Below are 21096 nucleotides of genomic sequence, written 5' to 3' on the forward strand. Positions count from 1 at the left end.
TTCGGGGCTTCAGCTAGAATTACAATTTACCTAACAAATTTAGAACAGGAGCAGAGCTCTAGCACTGTTTAAGCTCTGCTTGAAAGTACTAGATCTGAAGGAAAATTTATTATAACATTAAAAATTTATGAAGAGTACTATGTCTAATACAAACGTATCAATAGTGGTCACCTTGGTTCTGCCTAAATATCAGAGCTATGACATTCTAGAGTGTGAGCTGCTGTAAGCTTTTGTACCTCTTTGAAGGTGTTGGATGCTGCTTCTAATACTGGTCTCAGAAATGGCAATTTACATTGTGTCTTCATCCATATTCATAGGACATTTGTGGTAATGTTATTACTGATGTTGTAAAATGCTGAATGGCAATGGGAAATTGTGCTCTGATCCTTGTTTTCTTTCACATGACAGTGATGCACTCAAATTGCATCTACCACATCAAATTGCATCTAAACCACATCAAACCACATCAAATTGCATCTACAGTCTTCATGCACGACCACCAGCATTCAGAAATAATTAAAGAAGCAGGGCATATCAGAGAGTGTATGTGATTTGTCCAGTGGCAGATTAAAATTTTAAAGGGCCTTCACACCAGTTTATCTCAGCTACCAGACATTTGGCACAGTTTACACTACTCCACAATGCTGAGAAAAACAGTCTATCTTCAGCTGAAAAATCTGAACTTCATGCACAGTGGAGGTAGTCAACATATGGAACTGACTCCACCACCACCACTGCTTCACAGTCAATCTTGTTTAACACTATACATTACCATACATTACCTTGTTTAACACATACAAAACCAGTTATGGAAAAATTTTTGATCTCCCATTTCCTCCAAGTCCCAAGCACCTTTTTATGGTGCCTGTTTCCTTGGTGCCCTAAGCACAGACCTTGAGAAGATCAACAGAAGCTGATGCATCGTACTCAATGAATTGACATCAGGTACACCAAAAAGTCAAATGGGTAAGAGCCCCATAAAAAACACAGGTGATATTTAATTCATCAAGAAAGTGGTTATTTTGAAAGAGATATGTATGTATTTCCATAATCCTAACGCACAAAAGTAATGGCTGAATACTTACGAACTTCTTGAACCGATTTGCAAACAAGTGATCTCTGAATAAAAGGTGATATTTTGGTGGAATTTCATGTTAATCCACCAAATGTTCCAATCATACTATTTCATATGCTTTGAACAGCTGTAACAGATGTATGCTGCTCTGAAATATAAAAACACAATACTATGGAACAGAATGTGTGCACTCATGCACCAAGATAACATTAAACTTCAACCTTTTTGCAAGACCAAGACAAAAAAAATTGCAGGAATTTCAGGGAACTGAACACTCCATGCAGCCATCGAGAAAAAATCTAGACATTTAAACATTTAACAACTCAGCAATTGACTAAAATATTTATGAAATTTCAAATATATTATGCTTCATACAGGAAGGCTGCATTAGATACTTATATTTCAGGCTAATGTATATTTAGTTTTTTAGAATTTTTTATCTACGTACAAAAAGGTTTTAATACTCATCCAGAATTTTTAATAAGTTTGTCAAAACAGCAAAGTATTCCACCATATAGCTAACCTGAAAGTATAGCTTTATACAGCTAACTTCTAATGTAAATGTCTCTGGAAGCACAAGACAGTAATATTTTACATTAAAAACTGATAATCTTCAGCTATCTTCATTTACTTCCTAACAAGCAGCTACTGGTGTTAAGTTTCAACCCTAATGCAGGAATCACAAGAATGAATAAAAAAAAAATGCATCATAAAGCATTAGAAAATTTTGCAATTCATATAATAATCTAAATAACTAACTAATCTTTTGAATCTGGGCACATTTATGACTACAATGTCACACAGAAAAACAAAATTTAGCAAAGTTACAAAAAATTGATAAATACTTTATTTGAATTTACACTCATACTTTATTCGAACTTACAAACTCGAATCTCATGCTCAAGTACATCATACTGCTATACATACATGAGATTAACATACAGAATATTTCATCTTTAGGGTCTTCGTTTCTCAAGTAATTTTTTTAATTTCTGCAAGAGAAAAAAAAAAGACAAAATCATTTTTATTAATAAAGTTATTTTACCTTCATTTATGTAATCAAAAATAGCATTAAGAAGAAATGAGCTTGCCAGACAAAACTGGGACACCTTGCACAAGTAAGTTTTCAGTAACTTCAAGCTATCACAGACACATGAAAATGGTGTGCCTATAAATATCTGCACTACTATGGGATTCTATGGATAAGTACTATGGGATTCATAGATTGGAAAGAGATGAAGTAGTGTGGTAAATATTTTGCCTTCTAATTATAAAAACTGGGTTATAAGGTGAAATGTGATTAGCAAAAACAGGCAACTGCATTTTCATGTGGTTAGTGTGATTGAAGTAGTTAAATCTGTCCATGCATCAAAGCATACAGTCATAAGCAGTGGAAACAATCCTAGTCTATGTACTCCCATCAGGATAGTAGTTGAAAGACTAAACTAAAGAAAGAGACTACTAATGTGTTATACAGAATGAAAATTTACTTCAAAGTTAAAACTTCAAAGTTAAACTGCAAGTCATTCTTTTTTAAACCCATTTCTGAAGAAACACTCAGCATAGAACTGCATAACATGAACACACAGGCAAAGTAACATGATAGAGACCTTCAGTTACTTTTGCTAACAAACTCATATGGTTAACCAAACATTGGATTGCTGACGACTGGAAACTGCTATCTCGGATGAAAATATTTCTTTCTGACAATAAGAGAATGATGCTATGCATTTGTTCATTGTAGATTCCATGAAGCCTTGCCTTCAATACAGGAGCTCATGTAAGCTGCAATTCAAGCTGGAAGGATCTCCTTACATTCTAGGCAAGTTTACATTGCAAGAAATAGGTTCTTGGGTTGAAATTACAGTCCATTTGAACCACGATTCTGGATTCCCGGATACTGCCTTTTGCTCTCATCACATTCAGGAATATAACATTTCTTTGCCCAGTGTTTCAGGATGGCAACTGTCATGTTCAGAGAGCTGAAAATTTCAGTAACTAGCATAAGAAACATCTAGTAGAATTCATACTCTGGAATATCTGCAAAATCTCCAGCACTTTAAATATTATATTGAATCTCAGCATTTGGAAAAATGAATAAAAAATGAGAAAAATCATCAATGAAATCTGGTTGACTCTACAGTGGGCTAAGAGACCTGCATGATGGATACTAGATAAATGAAGACTATGACAATCAGAGAAGTTGCAATTTAGCATATGTGGATCATGGCTAAAAGTATGAAAAAAAAAGGTGAAAAGTTTCCACCATACAATCTCACTAATAAAATTTCCTACAGGCCAGATGACATGAGATGCTGAACCTACCATCAAAGCAGAAGACAACATAGTATGAATGAACTATTGATACCTCTGTTAATGACAAAATCTTAAGAGAGCAAACTTCTTCCAACAGTATACGATCAATTCTCAAACCCAACTGGCATCACATTTTGAGACAACTATTTTTTGTTACAGTGTGAGAAGGATTTCTGCTCTTATTGACTGACACACTATATAGTATGTTAAGCTTCATATTAACATTATAATTATGGACATGACTTTCAATTTGTGAATATAATAGGTTGAGATTAGTCCTATATATGAGGCATACAATGCTTGATGTGATAGGGAGGGAATTATCCCAATTCAAACCTAACTGAGATAATTTGGGCTACCCACAGCAGGAAATTGCATTAATATAATTAATGTTAAGCTGTGACATGGTAAGAACAGCAAAAAATGACTTATTATGGTTCTATAAGTATATCACATATGGTTCCATGAGATTATCCAACATTATGTACAGAAGCTTGTTCTTTTTTCTCGCTTTCTGCCCTCTAGACTTGATTATTATTTTACTTCATAATATAAGTACATATATTTATATATTACACCAAATAATAAATCTAGCTTTTACTTCGAATTTCAGTCTTTTATATTTATATATGTTTTCAAGTACAAATAAAAGTAAACTAATAAAAATAATCTACATTACTATGACATAACATGAGCACATTAAGAAATATATTACTGGGCATTAAAATTGCAAAACCAGGAAGAAAGCATACAACAAGCTTAAAACTGCATAAAAGGTAGGCCATGCAGAAATAGGCATGTGATTAGCATTTCATGACATATGAATTCATATTGCAGGCAAGAGAAATGACATCTCAAAGCAGTACAAAAAAGCAGACTCGTATACTAATTTTTCATTTCAAAATCATCTTTTACTCATTGATCTTCCGGTTGAAGGTCCTGTTATGTCTTGAATAAGTAGAAGGAATGTCTCATCAGAATTTAATCGTGGAAGAAAGCAACAAAATATTACAGTCAAATTAATTTCCAGACAAATATGGAATTTGCCATCCCATTAAGGGGTAGTGCTTAGTATGTGCTGAGTAGAAGCACATACTTATGCACTCCTTGGCATGCTACTACAGAAGAAATTAATTAGCCAACAGTTTAAATTATTTCCTTGCATTCTAATTTATGTTTGCCTCCAGAAAGATTTACAAGCAGTAACAGAAATTGAAATTGCTTTTGAAATGGAGAAAACACATAAGGAAATATATATCATTCTTAACATTACTTTTCCCAACAAGTGACTAGAATAATAAGTTTGTTACATAAAGAGCAGCAAGAAAACTGTCAGCTACTTTTATTTTAAATAGCACATATTTCAATGCACATAGAACTACAGACCCACATTTCAAATTAACAAATTAAGGATTTAATAGCAATATGAGCCTTAGCGCTATATTTTAATCTAGATATAATAATCCTACTACTTTGTGTTATTTATAAATGCTGCTTAAGGCCATAATATGTATATAATATATACATTACCAGTCATAAAATTACCCTATAAGATTATGATCAATATGAGTTTTTATGTTAACTTATGCAAATATCACATTTAGAGAAATAAAATATTCTCTACCTGGAGTTTCTCATTTATTAACATTGTGAGATCCTGAGGTTTTTTAACAGCATCTCCACCAGTACTTGGTTTCATATTCTCTAAGGCTCTTTCTTCTAAAGTATAAATGCATTTCTATTACATTTTCTTTAAAAAGCAATATACAAGCATGCAATAGAAATAAAATCAAAGAAATCTACCACTTTCAGAAAATATAAACTTTTAAAAGACAATAAATGGAAAAGAAACATGCCAATATGATTCTAACTTTGAATTCAATTGTCATTATGAATTACCAAATTTTAATCTGAATTACTGATGTCGATGTAAATTCAAGTTTATACCGACATCAGTCTTATCTGAATCTGAAAAACTGGCATGGAACACTTTTATTTGAAACAACAAAAATATTCTACAAAATGTTAAACAATATGATTTTACAAACCTCTATTTTCAAAGTTTTTTAAAAATGTAAACATTTTTAGAGGTTAGCACTTTATTAAATGACACAAAGGCAAGATAATTCACGTAATGCATAAAGCTTTCAGCTGTGATGAATTTGCTTTCTTTCTAAATCTCAGACTAAAAGATCATGCCAAAAGAGGCTGAAAAACATTTTTACCACCACAATAGCTGATGAAAATTTTAATTTGTAAGTTCCCATTTGATAACCTATGCAGCTGGTAAATTCGTACCAAAAAACTGTGGTACAGTAGAACTCCAATTATCCGAATCAATAGGGACCAAACCCCATTTGGATAATCAAAAATTCGGATAATTGGATGTCTATGCACACTTTAATTAATCACTGTGTGTACTGTATGTTGAAAACGGGAGGAAAAAACTATTTTTTAAAAAAGAGGTTTTAATTAATTAAAATGAAAAGGTAACATTTTTATGTAGATGCTATATAGTATACTCTACAGTACTTACAAGTGCTGAAAGTCATAGTTTGCTGAACATCTCAGTTAAAGTAAGCTGTTTGACAGACACTGTGCTTGCACTTCAAATTTCTTAGCCAGCCATTACTTGTCTTAAAAGAATGAACAACCAAGCTTCTGTGCTAAGATCTTAGCTTTTTCACAAAGAATTGGACCTGAGATTGGGTTTCCATAACACGTTGCTCCAAAACCCACTTAAAAACGACATCTTCTGAATTTTTGCTTATTGCTGCTTTCATTGATTTCTTGAAGAACTTCGTTTCAAGCAGTAACACAAAGTTTAAATGTCTAGGTTTGCTCCTTTTCATGTGTGAAATCGTTGATTGTCAAACACTGCGTTTCCATCTTAATTTTTTCCTTAAATTCTGAAAGCTATTCAGATAGTCAGAGTTCCGATAATTGGAGTTGTACTGTATATAGTTACACAAACTAAAAATTGTGGAGAATTAGCTCAGTAAACTTACGTTATTTAATATGCTGTTATGCATTGTAGTTCATACACCTACAGGTATCTCTTTTAATGTACTAGCAGCAAAAAATTAAGGCTCATTCTTTTTTTGTTGTTGTTTTGTTTTTAACAACTCGCATCCCACTGCCTGACATAGAGAAGTAACTCACTTAACATCCATCCAGTGCAACTATAAGACTGAAGATTGTTTGCATTATCATAACTTACAAAAGTATGTTAGCAAAAGCAATTGGAACTGCAATAAAAACAAAATTCTGTTATAAGAAATAAAGAATTACTGACAGACGATTTGCGAAAAATACCTAAGCCTATTTTCTAAAACAAAGCAGAACTAACCCAGTTTACATGAAGCACATATGAAAGTGGAAATGCTTACAAGCTTTGAAAATAAATAATGTCCAAGATCTACAATTGATAGGACTTCAGTGATTCAGGATTTTGGAAATTTACAGATTTTAGATCATCAATTTAAATCTAGTACGATGACATGTAGAAATCTTAAGATTAAAAGCATTCTTCATTACTATTTTTTTTAAGGAAGTGATGTCTTGTGTAGAGATTTTTTCTCAATTACCACCACATGAAATTAAAACATGATTCGAAGCAAAAACAGCGATATTTTCTGAATTATAATCATATTACAGATATCTGCTTTTCTGTTAACTGATCAATGATGGTCATTCTCATCACAATGTAAAACTTTAATTAAATCATCTCCATTTAGCTTTTCTTCTCGTATTCAATTACTAAAAAAATTTTGCTTTTTCTTGTGGCATCCAAAAACCTCCAGATTCATGGTTCTAATCATCATCACCACCATTATTAAATTTGGTAGCTGGCTATAAGTTATGCCAAGCATTTTAAAAAATACCTACAGACACATCCTCTCGTGATTTTGTAAAGACCCACACATCAGATTTTATATTAAAATATTTCTAGAATGCTTGAATGGTCTTAGTACTATATCAGTTTTTAAAACGCTACTTACATCTATCTGTATTTCAGAGTATGCAGAATTCTGACATCCACTGGCTGAGTGATAAACGTACAGTTGAGAAAACAGAAATGTTATCATTTACTAAAATTAGAATTTGGTAAGATTAATAATAATACGAGGGTTAGGTGAAAAGTTCTCAGCTTGACCAAGAGATGGTGCTCCAATCAGCAAAAATTTATGTTTTCTGCCTGGGTGCAGGTATCATTAGCTAGTATGACAAGTTTCAGCTTGTTCTCTGAAGTAATTTGTTTACACGAATTTTCGCAGTAGACATCTTGTATGTTATTCATTAAAATGGATAAACTTGTCATAAAATTCCTCAAAGTCATAAAATTCTTCGTTTTGGATAGATTAAATTCATCCAAAGTTGACAAAAGTTTATGGGGACTTTGCTTCTTAAATGTCAACTATTAAAAAGTGGGCAGCTGAATTTAAATGTGGTCACATATCCCTCAAAGATGACCCACATGAAGGACAGCCGAAAACCGCAACCACACAGAAAACCATTGAAAAAGTGTGTGATATGGTGCTGGACGATAGGTGAGTGAAGGTGTGTGAGATAGCTGAAGCTGTGGGGATAATGAAAGAAGGGCTGCTAAACATCTTTCATAAATAATTAGGGATGCGAAAGCTGTGTGCAAGATGGGTGCTGCATTTGCTAAATGCTAATCAAAAGCAAATGCACAAACAATTTTCACAACAATCTTTGGATTGATTCAACAGGGATCCTACCGATTTTGTGCAGCGATTTGTCACTATGGGTAAGAGACGGGTTCATCACTACACGCCAGAAACGAAACAAAAGTCCAAGCAGTGGATGGAAGCCGGTGGTTCAGCACCAAAGTAAGTGAAGATCTGCTGGAAAGGCCCATCGCCAGTGTGTTTTGAGATGCGAAAGGGATACTATTTATTACCTTGCAAAAGAGAGATCAATTACAGGGGAATATTACGCCAACCTTCTTGACTAGCTGGATGCTAAAATTAGCAAGAAAAGGCCTATCTTGAAGAAGAAAAAAAATCTCCTTTCACCAGAACAACACACATGTGCACTAGGGTGCACTGGCAATGGGAAAACTGTGGGATTTGGGATATGATTTGCTCACCATCCCCCCCCTATTCTCCGGATTTGGCACCCTCAGACTTCCATCTGTTTCCAAACTTGAAGAAATTTTTTACCGAGAAGTGCTTCACATCCAATGAAGCTGTTGAGAGGGTCGTAGATGAATATTTTCACAACCTTCCAGACTCTCACTTCCAGGAAGGAATACTGATGTTGGAGAAATGCTGGACCAAAGCTGCTATTAAGCACATAAAAATACTGAAGGATTTTTTTAAAAAAAATCTAACCATTTTATCTATTTAATTTTCTAGAATAGAAGTTTTAGACTAGTAATCCCTAACTCTCGACAATTTTACCATTCCCATTACCATACAATGCATAAAAAACCAATACTTTTGCAATATCCTCATGTTCTTTTGTTTCCACACTTCATATTATTGAAAAATACTTTATAATGAACTGCTGATGACCTTGCCAATGAAATGTAGTTTAGAGTCTGGATGCCCTTCAAATTTTCATTGTTCAGTTTTGAACTATCAATAATTTCATCACACCATGTTAAGCTTTCCTCATCCAAAATTAGTTAATTTCCATCAGCATCATCACTGATACTTCATGTAAAACTCAACTATCACTTAATTAAATTATATAGCATTAATTTCTTGTTGTTCATGAACTCTTCTACATTTAAAAGCTATAACTTAATGTTGAAAGGGAAAGGAATTATTCCTATTATTATTTACAAAAATTAAAAAAATGCAATGAGTAGTATGCTTAAATGGGAAAACACATAATGTCACTTGCTATGCTTATTTTTCCTTTCTGCTTTAAATGTTCTTGGATGGTCGACCAAGGTTAAGAGTGGTCGACCATCCAAGGTTAAGAGTGGTCGACCATTGGTTAAGAGTGTTTGACATGGATTTGCTTCCACTTCTGCCCTTAGCATGTTGTTGTCAACATGCGCAGAAACGACATTACTTTCCGGTCCCCCTATTATTATAAGTTTACACATTTTTAAACTTTCTCTTAAGTAATTTAGCAACTAATTTTTTATGATCCTATAACTTTAGAGCAGCCAGACCACTGCCAACTTTTATAGAAAATTTAACAATTTAGGATGAAAAACCTCCCTTGTTAAATACAAAATTTAGCAAATATATTACATACGGTAATGTTTAGCTTGCACAATGATCCTTGCAGCAAAGCGAGCAGCTTTTCTCATAGGATAAGAATCTGCCAACTAAATAAAATAATGACACATAAAAAATTAAATTTAAATAAATACAAAAAGAGCAAGAGTCAATTACAAAATAAAAATTCTTTAGACTACATTAAAATAACACAATATAGTCAAACCCTCCTATAGCAAACCCAGTTTATAATGAATAAACTTTTACAATTTGTCCAAATTCCTAAACTTAATATATTATTTATAATTAATATATTTATCTTGCTTTATATGGCTATAATTCTTCCAAATGTATAAAAAATCAGATATAATGGAAATTTGTGGATATTTCTGACTAAACTTTTATTTTTGAAGAGTTTTCCAGAATTTAAACCTTCATATGAAAAACATCAACCCTTACATTAATCCATGATTAGGCTTTTAGAATAATGAAAAGGACCTTCACGTTACTCTGCTTTTATCTTCACCCCCACCTTCCTCTGCAGTCTAAAGAGAGGCTAAAGGGGCTATGAACGCAGGTGTAAACACAATTCTTGCAAAAACCAGGACATACAGTAAGCAATCCTTAGTAAATCCTATTGTATCAAGCACTGAATTGAACCTGAATTTTTCTCTTATTTCCTTAAATTTCATTCAAGTTCTTTGAACAAGTTGCCAGACCACGCTCTGTGCAAGGATGATGCTAGGACGGAAGTCTTGAAATTTTTGCTATTCAGGTATAGTAGTCATCTTACAAGCATGAGAATACACAGATGATTCATCTTTTGGGAAATGTAATTTTTTTTAATCCTTATTTACTTCTTTTACTCAGCATTTAAAATGCTGTCCCAGTTCTGTCTTCTGCATGGGGGGGGGATTTCACATTTTTTTAGATTCTTTGCAAGATTCTTTGAAGAATCTTGCAAATATACATATCTTGGATATAATTAATATGTGTCCATTGGACACTGGATAGAAAAGGTTAGTGATGAAATTTCTTATGATTCCATATGATATATATGATGATATATACCATATGACATATGGTATCATATGATAATTATATATATACCATATGATCATTAACCTCATATGGTAATTATATACCATATGGAAAAATCACTCCTCAATCATAAAAAATTTGGATATGAGGAAAAGGGTATGAAAGGTCAAAGATGAGGATGTTGAAAAAAGAATTGCAGAAATGATTCTTTATTCAAAGAAGCCACAATCTGACAATATGTGTATAAATATTTCTATTAAAGGCCAATGAATCTGTGAAACACTTTGTAGAAACTGAATTTATATGCTCAAATGGCTGATTAGGCAGGTCCAAGAAGCAGACCAGTGTTTCTTCAGGCAAAATCAAGGAGAACACTGGAGCATTTCAAAATTATATATTGAGAAATGGGGGAAATATATTTGGGATATCTTTCACCAGTGTAAAGAAAAACACATTTTCTCAATGAAACTGGCTGTTCTAGAACATGATGCTAAACTAGAGGTTAATGATCAAAAGATGCACTGGTGAAAAATTGTCAAAATTGCAAATCACAGTTCCAATATGTACCAAAATGAATGACACTGTATAAAGAATATTTGTGCTTCTTACTGTAAGCCTTTGTGGTATGAGTGGTAACATATTCAGCTAGCAAAAGGAAAATCCAAATTTTGAATCCCCGAGAAACCATAGCTGATTTTGTTAGTTTTTGGTTTAAAAACTTATATATAGCTCTATAAGTGATGCCCGACTAAACATTTGTGAACAATAATTCGTCACCACCTGAATTTGGCATTTAGGTGTCTCTTTCTCTAATACCTCTTTAAGTGGGAGAGAATACAGAGAATTTTCACCTTCCTTACTGTGTGCCTTTGCAGTGTAAGTAGCAGCACATCTGGCTAGACTCCAAAGATCGAAATCACGGCAAGAGTACAGATGATATTTCTTGCTACTAGCTTGCAGAAAAAAAAAAAAAAAAAAACTAATGTCTTATAATGTCTCAGCGACTGAGCACCTTACGATTTTGGTAACAGAACCTTAGGCTTTCGGTAATAGAAAAATTTCAAAATACCAAGATGCTTTAAAACTGAAAATTCTTGCTTTCACTGTAAAGCTAATTGTAACTTATGGATGGACATTGGAACTGCTTGAAGAACTACAAAACTGAAATGTATTTTCAGCCCGAAAGCAAAAGATTCTTCTGCTCTTGAAAACTGTATTACACATACAGATACTAAAAATTTAGAATGGATTAAAACTTTCTCTTGTCCTCAAATGTTAACTTCAATCTTGAGCCTATAGATTAAGACAGAAACAGGAGCCAGATGTGTGATTACAGAAAGCAGCTTGTTTTAAGTATTATGTTGAAGTATCACAGTCAAGTAGAGTATAACATTTCACTTCTTAATGATGTACGTAATTTACTAGAACAGACTTTTAAACTTGTTATATAATCAGACATCAGATATTGTTTTCAGTATGGTGGTCTAGCAGAGTGTTGAAGAGGGAAATGATGAAAATAAGATTGGTTTATTTTATGATGGCAAAGTACACAAAGCTGCCTGCCTAACAGAAGGAATGCATACATAGAGGACTTTGAGGGCAAATGGCTCATTTCATGTTCTGCAAGGAGAAAACCATAAAAAAACCATGCAGCCAGCCCATTAGCCCAGACTTCCACCCAGGCTAAACTACCACAGTTCAGAACTTTTACTGCTCAGTTAAAGGCAGGTGATCAGAAACAAGGATTTGCTTAATGATAAAACCAGTATCACATCCCTACCCCCAACAGCATGTCAAAAGAAACATTTCCCAGAAAACTTTTTTTCAGGATATCTGATTGGCTGATTTAGGGGAAAACCAGTTCTTTGGAGAAATCACACATGGAACTTTGCTTCAGACAAAACCAGTTTCTAAAAATTCCATGTAGCTACATGAGATAGAGCTTTCAATGAAACATGTTTTAGCTAGGAGACCTCCAATGGCAGGTGATGGACAAGCTTTCTCAGAAAAGCTTCTTCTAGCCTCACATGTTAATACATGTGATAATTGCACTACAACCACAATAAGATAAAAGTGTTGTTATATGTGATAACAACACCTGACATGTTGTTGTTAGATGTAATATGAACAATTGCGAGGGGGGAACAAATAACATTTTGCTATTTTCAGAAATGCGATACTCAGCTTAAAAAAAAAAAAAAAAAATGTGATAATGTTACTGCTGCATGTGAAGATGAACTATGATGAGTTTATGACAGAAAATGAGAAATGCTGATGTTGATGATGCAGATGAAATGCTCAAGAAATACAACATATAGAAAGTGAGCCACCTACCTGCTGCAGTCGTGATATATGCGAATAATAAATTTCCATTCGTACAAAATGTTGAACCAAAAAAGATAAAGTCTTCATTTTTAGGATAAAAAGATAGAATTTTTGCATAATGCATAACACAGCATAAAATTAAAGATCATTAAGTTAAGAAACAATTAAAAGAAAATTCATATTTTTATTCATTTCTAGTGTTTTTATATTTTTATGGATAAAATAACCATTCATAATAATAGATGGATATTTTAGACGGAAACATGTAATCAGAAGGATTTTTTTAAATCATGACTTTTATTTTCTAAATAATCTATTGTGTAAAATTATCAATGTATGGTGAAACAATGAAAAAGAAATTTAATAATTGCAAGTAATAATAATTGTCATTAACTCTTAATATGATTTTTTAAATTAGCATTATTATTAACTACTTTTGGGAGATGCGATATCTTTTCGTGTGATTCATCAGTCTTTACACCATTTTGTGAGTTGAGCCCTTTTTTTTTTTTTTTTTTCTTTTCATATCGTATATAGAAAGCTAGATTTTCGGTTCCTTCAAGTTTGCTATAGTGGGGTTAAACTGTAATTAAATATATACTTTACAAAGAGAGTTAGAATAGTAAGAAACATACCGTCTGGATCAACTTTTCATTGTGCATGAGATATCTGAAAACAGAATTTATTTATGTTAATGTAATGTAAGCTACACACCAAGTTACGAAAAAAAATTAATTTACAGTAAGAATAATTTAAGTTATAATATTTGATAAACATAACATTAACATTTAAGCACTGTACTGATATTAATATATATATATATATATATATATCATTTCCTGATATATATCTCTAATATCATCCAATTTCTTCTGCTGGCAAAATTTCAATTTATGACAGCTCCTTAAAAAATTTCACTCATAAATGCTAAAACATTAAAAAGTGAAAAAGCTAAAACATGTCAAACATTAAAAGACCTTGCAGCTTGAATAGTTCCCCCCCCTTCATTTCATATTTACTGATTCACATTCTAAGCTCCTGAGGTGCTCCCGATGATAGAATTTTGACTCTGCTGTCAGCTTAACTTCAACTATAAAACTATAAATACTAGTTCCAAACAAAGAAATTTAAGAACAATTCTGCTAAGCTATTTAATTTCCTGAAATATACCTTCTACTATTGCATATTCCTTCAAGTATTCCATAGTAAATGTAAACCATACTGCACGAACTAGGTAGATGTTCCACTGAATACTACACAGATATTGTCTCTACCATCAACACAATTAAAAATTCAGTAAGTTTTGCATCTCAGCTTTAGTGAGTAATGAGGTTGGGCTATCAAACCAGAGGTGGTGAATGTAAGAGGCCACCAGGAGATCTAGTAATATTTAATAAATTATCAAATTGTTCTATTTCATCATATTTATGGAACAGAAAAAAATTTTTTCCCAGGTTAACAAATACAGATGGCAGATCACATGATTAAAAAAAAAGTGCTGTTACAAATTATAACTATTGTGTCTTCACTGAATATATGATTAAAATCATAATTCATAATGTTTGCATATTTAATACAGTACAAAGTCTGAAATCTGGATATCTAATACCCAGAATGATCTAAAATCTGGACCTCCATTTATTAACAAAATCTTAATAATGAATAATTTGGCTCCGTAGCCAACATTTTGCTTGGTATACATCTAGAACTAAAACATCACTGATTTTACACATGAATAATTTACGCTGCCCACAAATAATCAATCCCTGATACCAACATGGAAAATCCTTATCTATTCTTTGATTTTACCACCACATGATTATCAACACATGTCATCTCAAAAAATGACTCCCACAACTATGTCCAACTTTTTGGCTGATCTTTGGAATATGGTAACTGGTAGTTTGGCGACATTTTGGAGGTGATAAAGGTTACTACCTAGGACTTTGGTAATAATGTGAGAAGCACTCAGTTCGGATTACGCATTATTTTGTGTGAGGGAAATGAGAGATCATGAGATATGTCATGTGACAATAATGGACGAATTAGAGTTGTTTAATCGGAAAAGGGGGGGAAATCTGGAAATTTCGTATTTAGCTATATTCTGTGTTGTGTGAAACGTGACATTAATGGACGAATTACAGTTCTTTAATCGGAAAAGGGGGTTAATTTGGAAAAGCTTCATTGTGTGTTGTGTGAAATAGTGTTGATTAATTTTCGGATTGCATGGCGCTATGTAAAGTGAATTCTAAATTTTTAATGCGTTTATCTGATAATTATAATAAGTTGAGATTGTGTGAAAGGGAGGATATTACAAGTTTAAATGGCGGTGCAAGAAATATGGTGAAAATGGACATTTTGTGAAAAGGAGTGTACGGAAGGGTACAGGTGAAATTTTATTAATTTCTTATTACTTGTGAATAGACTTCCAGTTGACTACTGGATTTAGGATTTAGAAATTAGCAGTAGTACTACAGCGATGTAATGAAGATTCTGAAGAAGATTAGGAAGTTAGTATTTTTAATCATTTGAGGATATTATTTTTATGCATTGTTCTAAATGTAAGGAGTAAATAAATTAAAATGGTATTATTTGAAAATTGTTATTAGCAATGATTTAGTTTAAAGTAATTAGGATTGTAATCTAATTTTTATTAATTTAATGTATGTGCTTATTTATATTTTAAGTAGTGTTTTTTAATTTAATTATATTTTAATTTAATGATCGTGACTTTGTGAGTTATATGTTTGTAGTATTTTGGAATATGTTTGAGTAGTATATGTTGAGTATTTTCATGCATTTTCGTGAATTTTTTCTAATTTATGAGAAAAAGCAGTGTACATGGATATAGTGAAGAGTGTGAACAATGCCATTTTTGTGCAATTCTGGGATGTTTTTTTAAGTAAAAATAAGTCGACGTGTACATGGTTTAGTGATATTTTAATTAAATGATAGTTATTTTGTGAATTTTATGTTTGAAGGAATTTGGTATACGTTTTAGTTGAAGTACACGTGCATGAAAATAATTTAAATATTTGACAATAAGTATTTGTAATGTTTGCAGTATGAATTCGTTGGTGACGTTTATAATATAATGGATAATTTAGAGGTAATTTTGGGATATTTTATTTATTTTATACATGGAAATGTTCATATTTGGAAAATGTATATACTTTTTCGCAATAAGGTAATTTCATATATGTTCTTTTTACCGGGTTTAAAGATTCAGAAAATTGTCATTCATTTTCGTGAAATTTTTCTAATTTATGAGAAAAAAGCAGTGTACATGGATATAGTGAAGAGTGTGTGCAATGCCATTTTTGTGCAATTCTGGGATGTTTTGAAATTTTTCTAATTTATGAGAAAAAAGCAGTGTACATGGATATAGTGAAGAGTGCGCGCAATGCCATTTTTGTGCAATTCTGGGATGTTTTTTTAAGTAAAAATAAGTCGACGTGTACATGGTTTATGTGTATGTGTTATTGTGAAAAACGCGCAAGGAGTTTGCGATTGTGCATTTTTTCCCAATTTTGCAGTGAATATTTGTCATGATTAAGCAGCTTTGTTAGATAAAATTTCTAGAATAAGTGTAATTTGGCTAGTAGATTGTTGGAAAAAGTGTTCAGTAAATAAAAAGAAAAGAAATACGTCTTTACTTCGTGAAGACAAAATGGCGGAGGGAAAAAAAAATAGAGGGTTGCTGTAGCAGAGCTGGTCGCCAAATTTTCAACAAAAAATCGCCAAGTTACCATAATCCAAAGATCAACCAAATTTTTTGTTGTTAATTATCAGTAACTGAAAAGCAAAGAACTTTATTATAACTTTTTACATAGACGTTATGCTTGCCAATAATTACAGACTTCAGCTAAATGTACTGTGAAATGCTGGGTACAGGAAATTTAACAGAAACTGTTTCTTATGTTTCATACCATTAACTGTAAAACTATCACTAAGCAGCTTGGGCTAATCTTTGGAATATGGTAACAGTTAGTTTGGCGACATTTTGGTAAGGCGATAAAAGTTACTAGCTAGGACTTTAGTAGTGTACATGGATAAAGTCAAAAGTGTGCAATTCTGGAATGTTTTTTTAAGTGAAAATAGGTCAACGTGTACATGGATGATACTGTGTATGTGCAATTCTTAAAAACGCAAGCAGTTTGCAATTCTGCACTTTCTCCCAATTTCGCACCTAATCTTCGTCATGATTAAGCTTTTTTGTTCCATAAAAGTTCTAGTATAAGCGTAATTCGGCTAGCAGATTGTTGGAGAAAATGTTGAGTAAAAAAAAAAAGCCTTTACTTCGTGAAAACAAAATGGCATCCGAAACAAAACTAGCAGGTTGCTGTAGCAGGGTTGGTTGCCAAAGTTTCACCAAAAAATCGCCAAGTTACCATAATCCAAAGATTAACCGCAGCTTGTTTAGCCTCAGTTACGGAGAAGCGTGACATAACAACACGCTCATAACATCTGTACTTTTATTTGATGTAACTCTGTGTTATCTTTGGAATTATGGCAACTTGGCGATTTTTTGGCGAAAATTTGGCGACCAACCCTTTTACAGTAACCTTCTAGTTTTTGTTTGGATGCCATTTTGTTTTCATGAAGTAAAGGCTTTTTTTTTCTTTTACTTAACATTTTTTCCAACAATCTGCTAGTCGAATTACGCTTATGCTAGAACTTTTATGGAACAAAAGTTCTTAAATCACGACGAAGATTAGGTGTGAAATTGGAAGAAAGTGCAGAATCGCAAACTGCTTGCCGCGTTGTTAAGAATTGCACATACACGGTATCCATGTACACGTCGACCTATTTTCACTTAAAAAAAATCCCAGAATTGTACAAAAATGGCATTGCGCACACTCGACTTTATCCATGTACACTGCTAAAGTCCTAGCTAGTAACCTTTATCGCCTTACCAAAATGTCGCCAAACTACCTGTTACCATATTCCAAAGATTAGCCAACACTTAAATTCTTTCCATGCACATTTACTTCTACTCAAACGTATTCCAAAATACTACAAACATATAACTCTCAAAATCACGATCAAATTAAAATATCACTAAACCATGTACACATCGACTTATTTTTACTTAAAAAAACATCCCAGAATTGCACAAAAATGGCATTGCGCACACTCTTCACTATATCCATGTACACTGCTTTTTTTCTCATAAATTAGAAAAATTTCACGAAAATGCATGAAAATACTCAACGTATTCTACTCAAACGTATTCCAAAATACTACAAACATATAACTCACAAAATCACGATCGTTAAATTAAAATATAATTAAATTTAAAAAACTACTTAAAATATAAATAAACGCATACATTAAATTAATAAAGATTAGATTACAATCCTAATTACTTTAAACTAAATCATTGCTAATAACAATTTTCCAATAATATCATATTAATTTATTTACTCCTTACATTTAGAACAATGCATAAAATAATATCCTCAAATGATTAAAAATACGGTACAACTCTAATATACGCCCTAATTTCACCAAATGTGGCAATATGTGTTCTGCGTTGGTTTTTGGCGCGATTGCGTTTTCTATGGCAACCCTGTTGACGTTGAAAAATCTTTCGCTGGAGCTCGTTGGTTCGCCTCTGTGTCTGAGAAGATGGGAGGGAAAGATAAAATGGTAGTTGTTGAATTGAAGTTCGGCAAAAGGAAATATGATTGTGGCTATCCTGTTGAGGGGTAGTGGGTATTTGGAAGTATGGAAAGAGGGTCTGGGAGATTATTTTTAATGGCAGTGCATGATAGAAGTAGGGATTTGTGATTTTATTTATTTGTGAACCATAGTATAAATTTTCTGGATAGTGTGTCTGGCTGTCATGTAAATACGATAGTGATTACGTGGCGGCATGTTAAAGGCGGTATGAAATTTATATTTCTGCTATTCGAAAACGCATTAATTCGTGGTAAGTGCATTTTATTTTATCCTTGTTCTTATTTTGTAGAATGTTACGTTCATTGGTTCTTTAGTATGAATTACTGTCATTATTGTTGTTTTTTTAAATTGTTTGAAATTTATTTTAGTTTATTTTGTTGTTTAGTGTCTAGACTGTACAATTCGTAGATGTTTTTTAAAGTTGAGACAGAACTCTGTGTACATGGTATTATTTGAAATTTATTGTTGTTATGTTATTTTATTAAAGCGAGGAGTGCGTAGATCGTAGATTCCTTCCTTGCCTAAATTGTGCAATTCGTAGAATTTTTTTTAAGTTTAAACAGGATGCTGTGTACATTGTATTCTTTGAAATTTATTGTTATGTTAATTTATTAAAGCGAGGTGTGCATAGTTTGTAGATTCGTTCGTTGCCTACATTGTGCAATTCGTAGATGTTTTTTTAAGTTAAAACATGTCGCTGTGTACATGGATTCTTGTCAAATATTTTTGGTTAGAAACTTTACGTTTTTGCTATCTAAATTTTTTGTTTTTGTTTCAGATTTTTAGCTAAATTGTGTGTTCAAAACGTACTTTTTGCAAACATTTTAGGCTAAAAGTTCAAAATGTAGACAAAAAATTTAGATAGTAATATGGCAGCGTAAAGTTTCTCCCCAAAAGAAGGCGCATATCAGAGTAGTTCCAAAAATACTAACTTACCTAATCTTCAGAATCTTCATTACGTGGCAAGCACACTTCCACTATTTCACACAACATACAATGAAGCTTAATACAAAATAATATAGTACTACAGTTTTCCAAATTCCCCCCCCTTTCCCGATTAAAGAACTGTAATTCGTCCATTAATGTCACATGACATATCTCATGATCTCTCATTTCCCTCACACAAAATAATACGTAATCGGAACTGAGTACTTCTCACATTATTACCAAAGTCCTAGGTAGTAACCTTTATCGCCTCCAAAATGTCGCCAAACTACCAGTTACCATATTCCAAAGATCAGCACAAAAAATCAACCTGAAATTGGCATGGATTTGAATGTGACTATCAATTTCGTCGGCAATTTTTATTTCCCTTCTGAAGAGGCACGTCTGTCTGATCGCCCTTGAAATCAATAGTTTTATTCAAAATATACACCAAACTAAGATCGTTTTCTTGCCTAATTTTAATCAAGCTTTGCCATATCTGATTAAACATTGGAAGGAAAGGGAAAGGATTATGCATTAAATAAAATTACCACTTATGCATTCATATACGCAATTCTACAACACAAAAAATGTGCAAGGAAAAATTTGTCTGCACTCACCTTAAAAGAAATCTTAACACCATCACAGTTTCTTAAATTTTCCCACAATTACACAATATGTTACTTTCTGTACTTGTCCATCAGTTCCGTAATTAAGTATCATCAGTTCTATAACAAAACGAAAACAGAAATTATAGAAAAGTAATTCATTTACAAGCAACTAAGATATCTACTAGCAAATGTAATTTTCCGATTTTTAACATGTGATAACAAAAACTTCTGATTAATTTTCAACATCAGTTATGTTGAAAGGAAAAGTCAGTACTATACGAGAAAACACGCTAAATGAAGAAAAATTTAAATACAATTCATACTTTGAACCAAAGCTGTATATATAATTTGTAGAGCTGGAGCAAACCGCATGTATTCGTTACTGAGTAACGGGTACATCGTTTGACTCGAAGTACCGATTCGGTACTCACAAATTCATTTCGTTACTCGCATCTGTCGTACGATCAACTGTAGAGTCGGTGTTGGTACGATGCGGTTTGTTCGAGTACGAATGATGCGGTTGCTATACGAATACGAATGATGCGGTTTTTATGCGAATACGAATGATGCGGTTTCTATGCGAATACGAATGATGTCGTTGCGTCACAATGCGCTCATATTTTTCATAGATAATTTTGAATTTTTTTGGGCATCGGGCAAGTTCTTGTTTACATTATGTGTTTTAGTTGAAATACTATTTAGTTGTTGATATTTAAGAAAATGAGCAATTTTGATAGCGTGAAGCGTTATTTTGTATTTGCTTTTTACTATTGCTATTTATGTTTGTAATTTGAAAATTTAGATGATTCTTCTTCTTTTTTTTTTTTTTTTTTTTTTTTTTTTCCCCTTGAGCGTGCCATAGTCAGATTTTATTGATTTGAAATATTTATATACTGCACTTAGGTATTGTTTATATAAG

The 21096-nt window shown here is 32.5% G+C and overlaps 1 protein-coding gene across 1 annotated transcript; it reads right to left on the minus strand.

Annotated features, from left to right (window-relative positions):
* Nucleotides 1–1899: 1899 nt before the first annotated feature.
* Nucleotides 1900–20676, minus strand: LOC118184618 (protein NCBP2AS2 homolog). Its single transcript, XM_035354326.2, has 6 exons — nt 20501–20676; nt 20187–20294; nt 13593–13626; nt 9629–9701; nt 5016–5110; nt 1900–2067 (listed from the first exon to the last, which is right to left on the minus strand). The coding sequence occupies exons 2-6, from the start codon at nt 20207–20209 to the stop codon at nt 2032–2034; spliced, it is 261 nt and encodes an 86-aa protein (XP_035210217.1). The 5' UTR covers nt 20210–20294; nt 20501–20676; the 3' UTR covers nt 1900–2031.
* Nucleotides 20677–21096: the final 420 nt, after the last annotated feature.

This window comes from Stegodyphus dumicola, chromosome X1 (genome assembly GCF_044657685.1).
Source record: "Stegodyphus dumicola isolate Sdum_Otavi_A_Nest chromosome X1, ASM4465768v1".
Classification (NCBI taxonomy): domain Eukaryota; kingdom Metazoa; phylum Arthropoda; class Arachnida; order Araneae; family Eresidae; genus Stegodyphus; species Stegodyphus dumicola.

Excerpts from the sequence above, each read along its gene's own strand:
- LOC118184618 (XM_035354326.2), bottom strand. The coding sequence starts at position 20,209 with ATGGTGTTAAGATTTCTTTTAAG. Across the intron at positions 13,627-20,186 it reads GTGTTAAGATTTCTTTTAAG|ATATCTCATGCACAATGAAA; the intron begins GTGAGTGCAGAC and ends TTCTGTTTTCAG. Across the intron at positions 9,702-13,592 it reads ATGAAAAGTTGATCCAGACG|TTGGCAGATTCTTATCCTAT; the intron begins GTATGTTTCTTA and ends TATTTTATTTAG.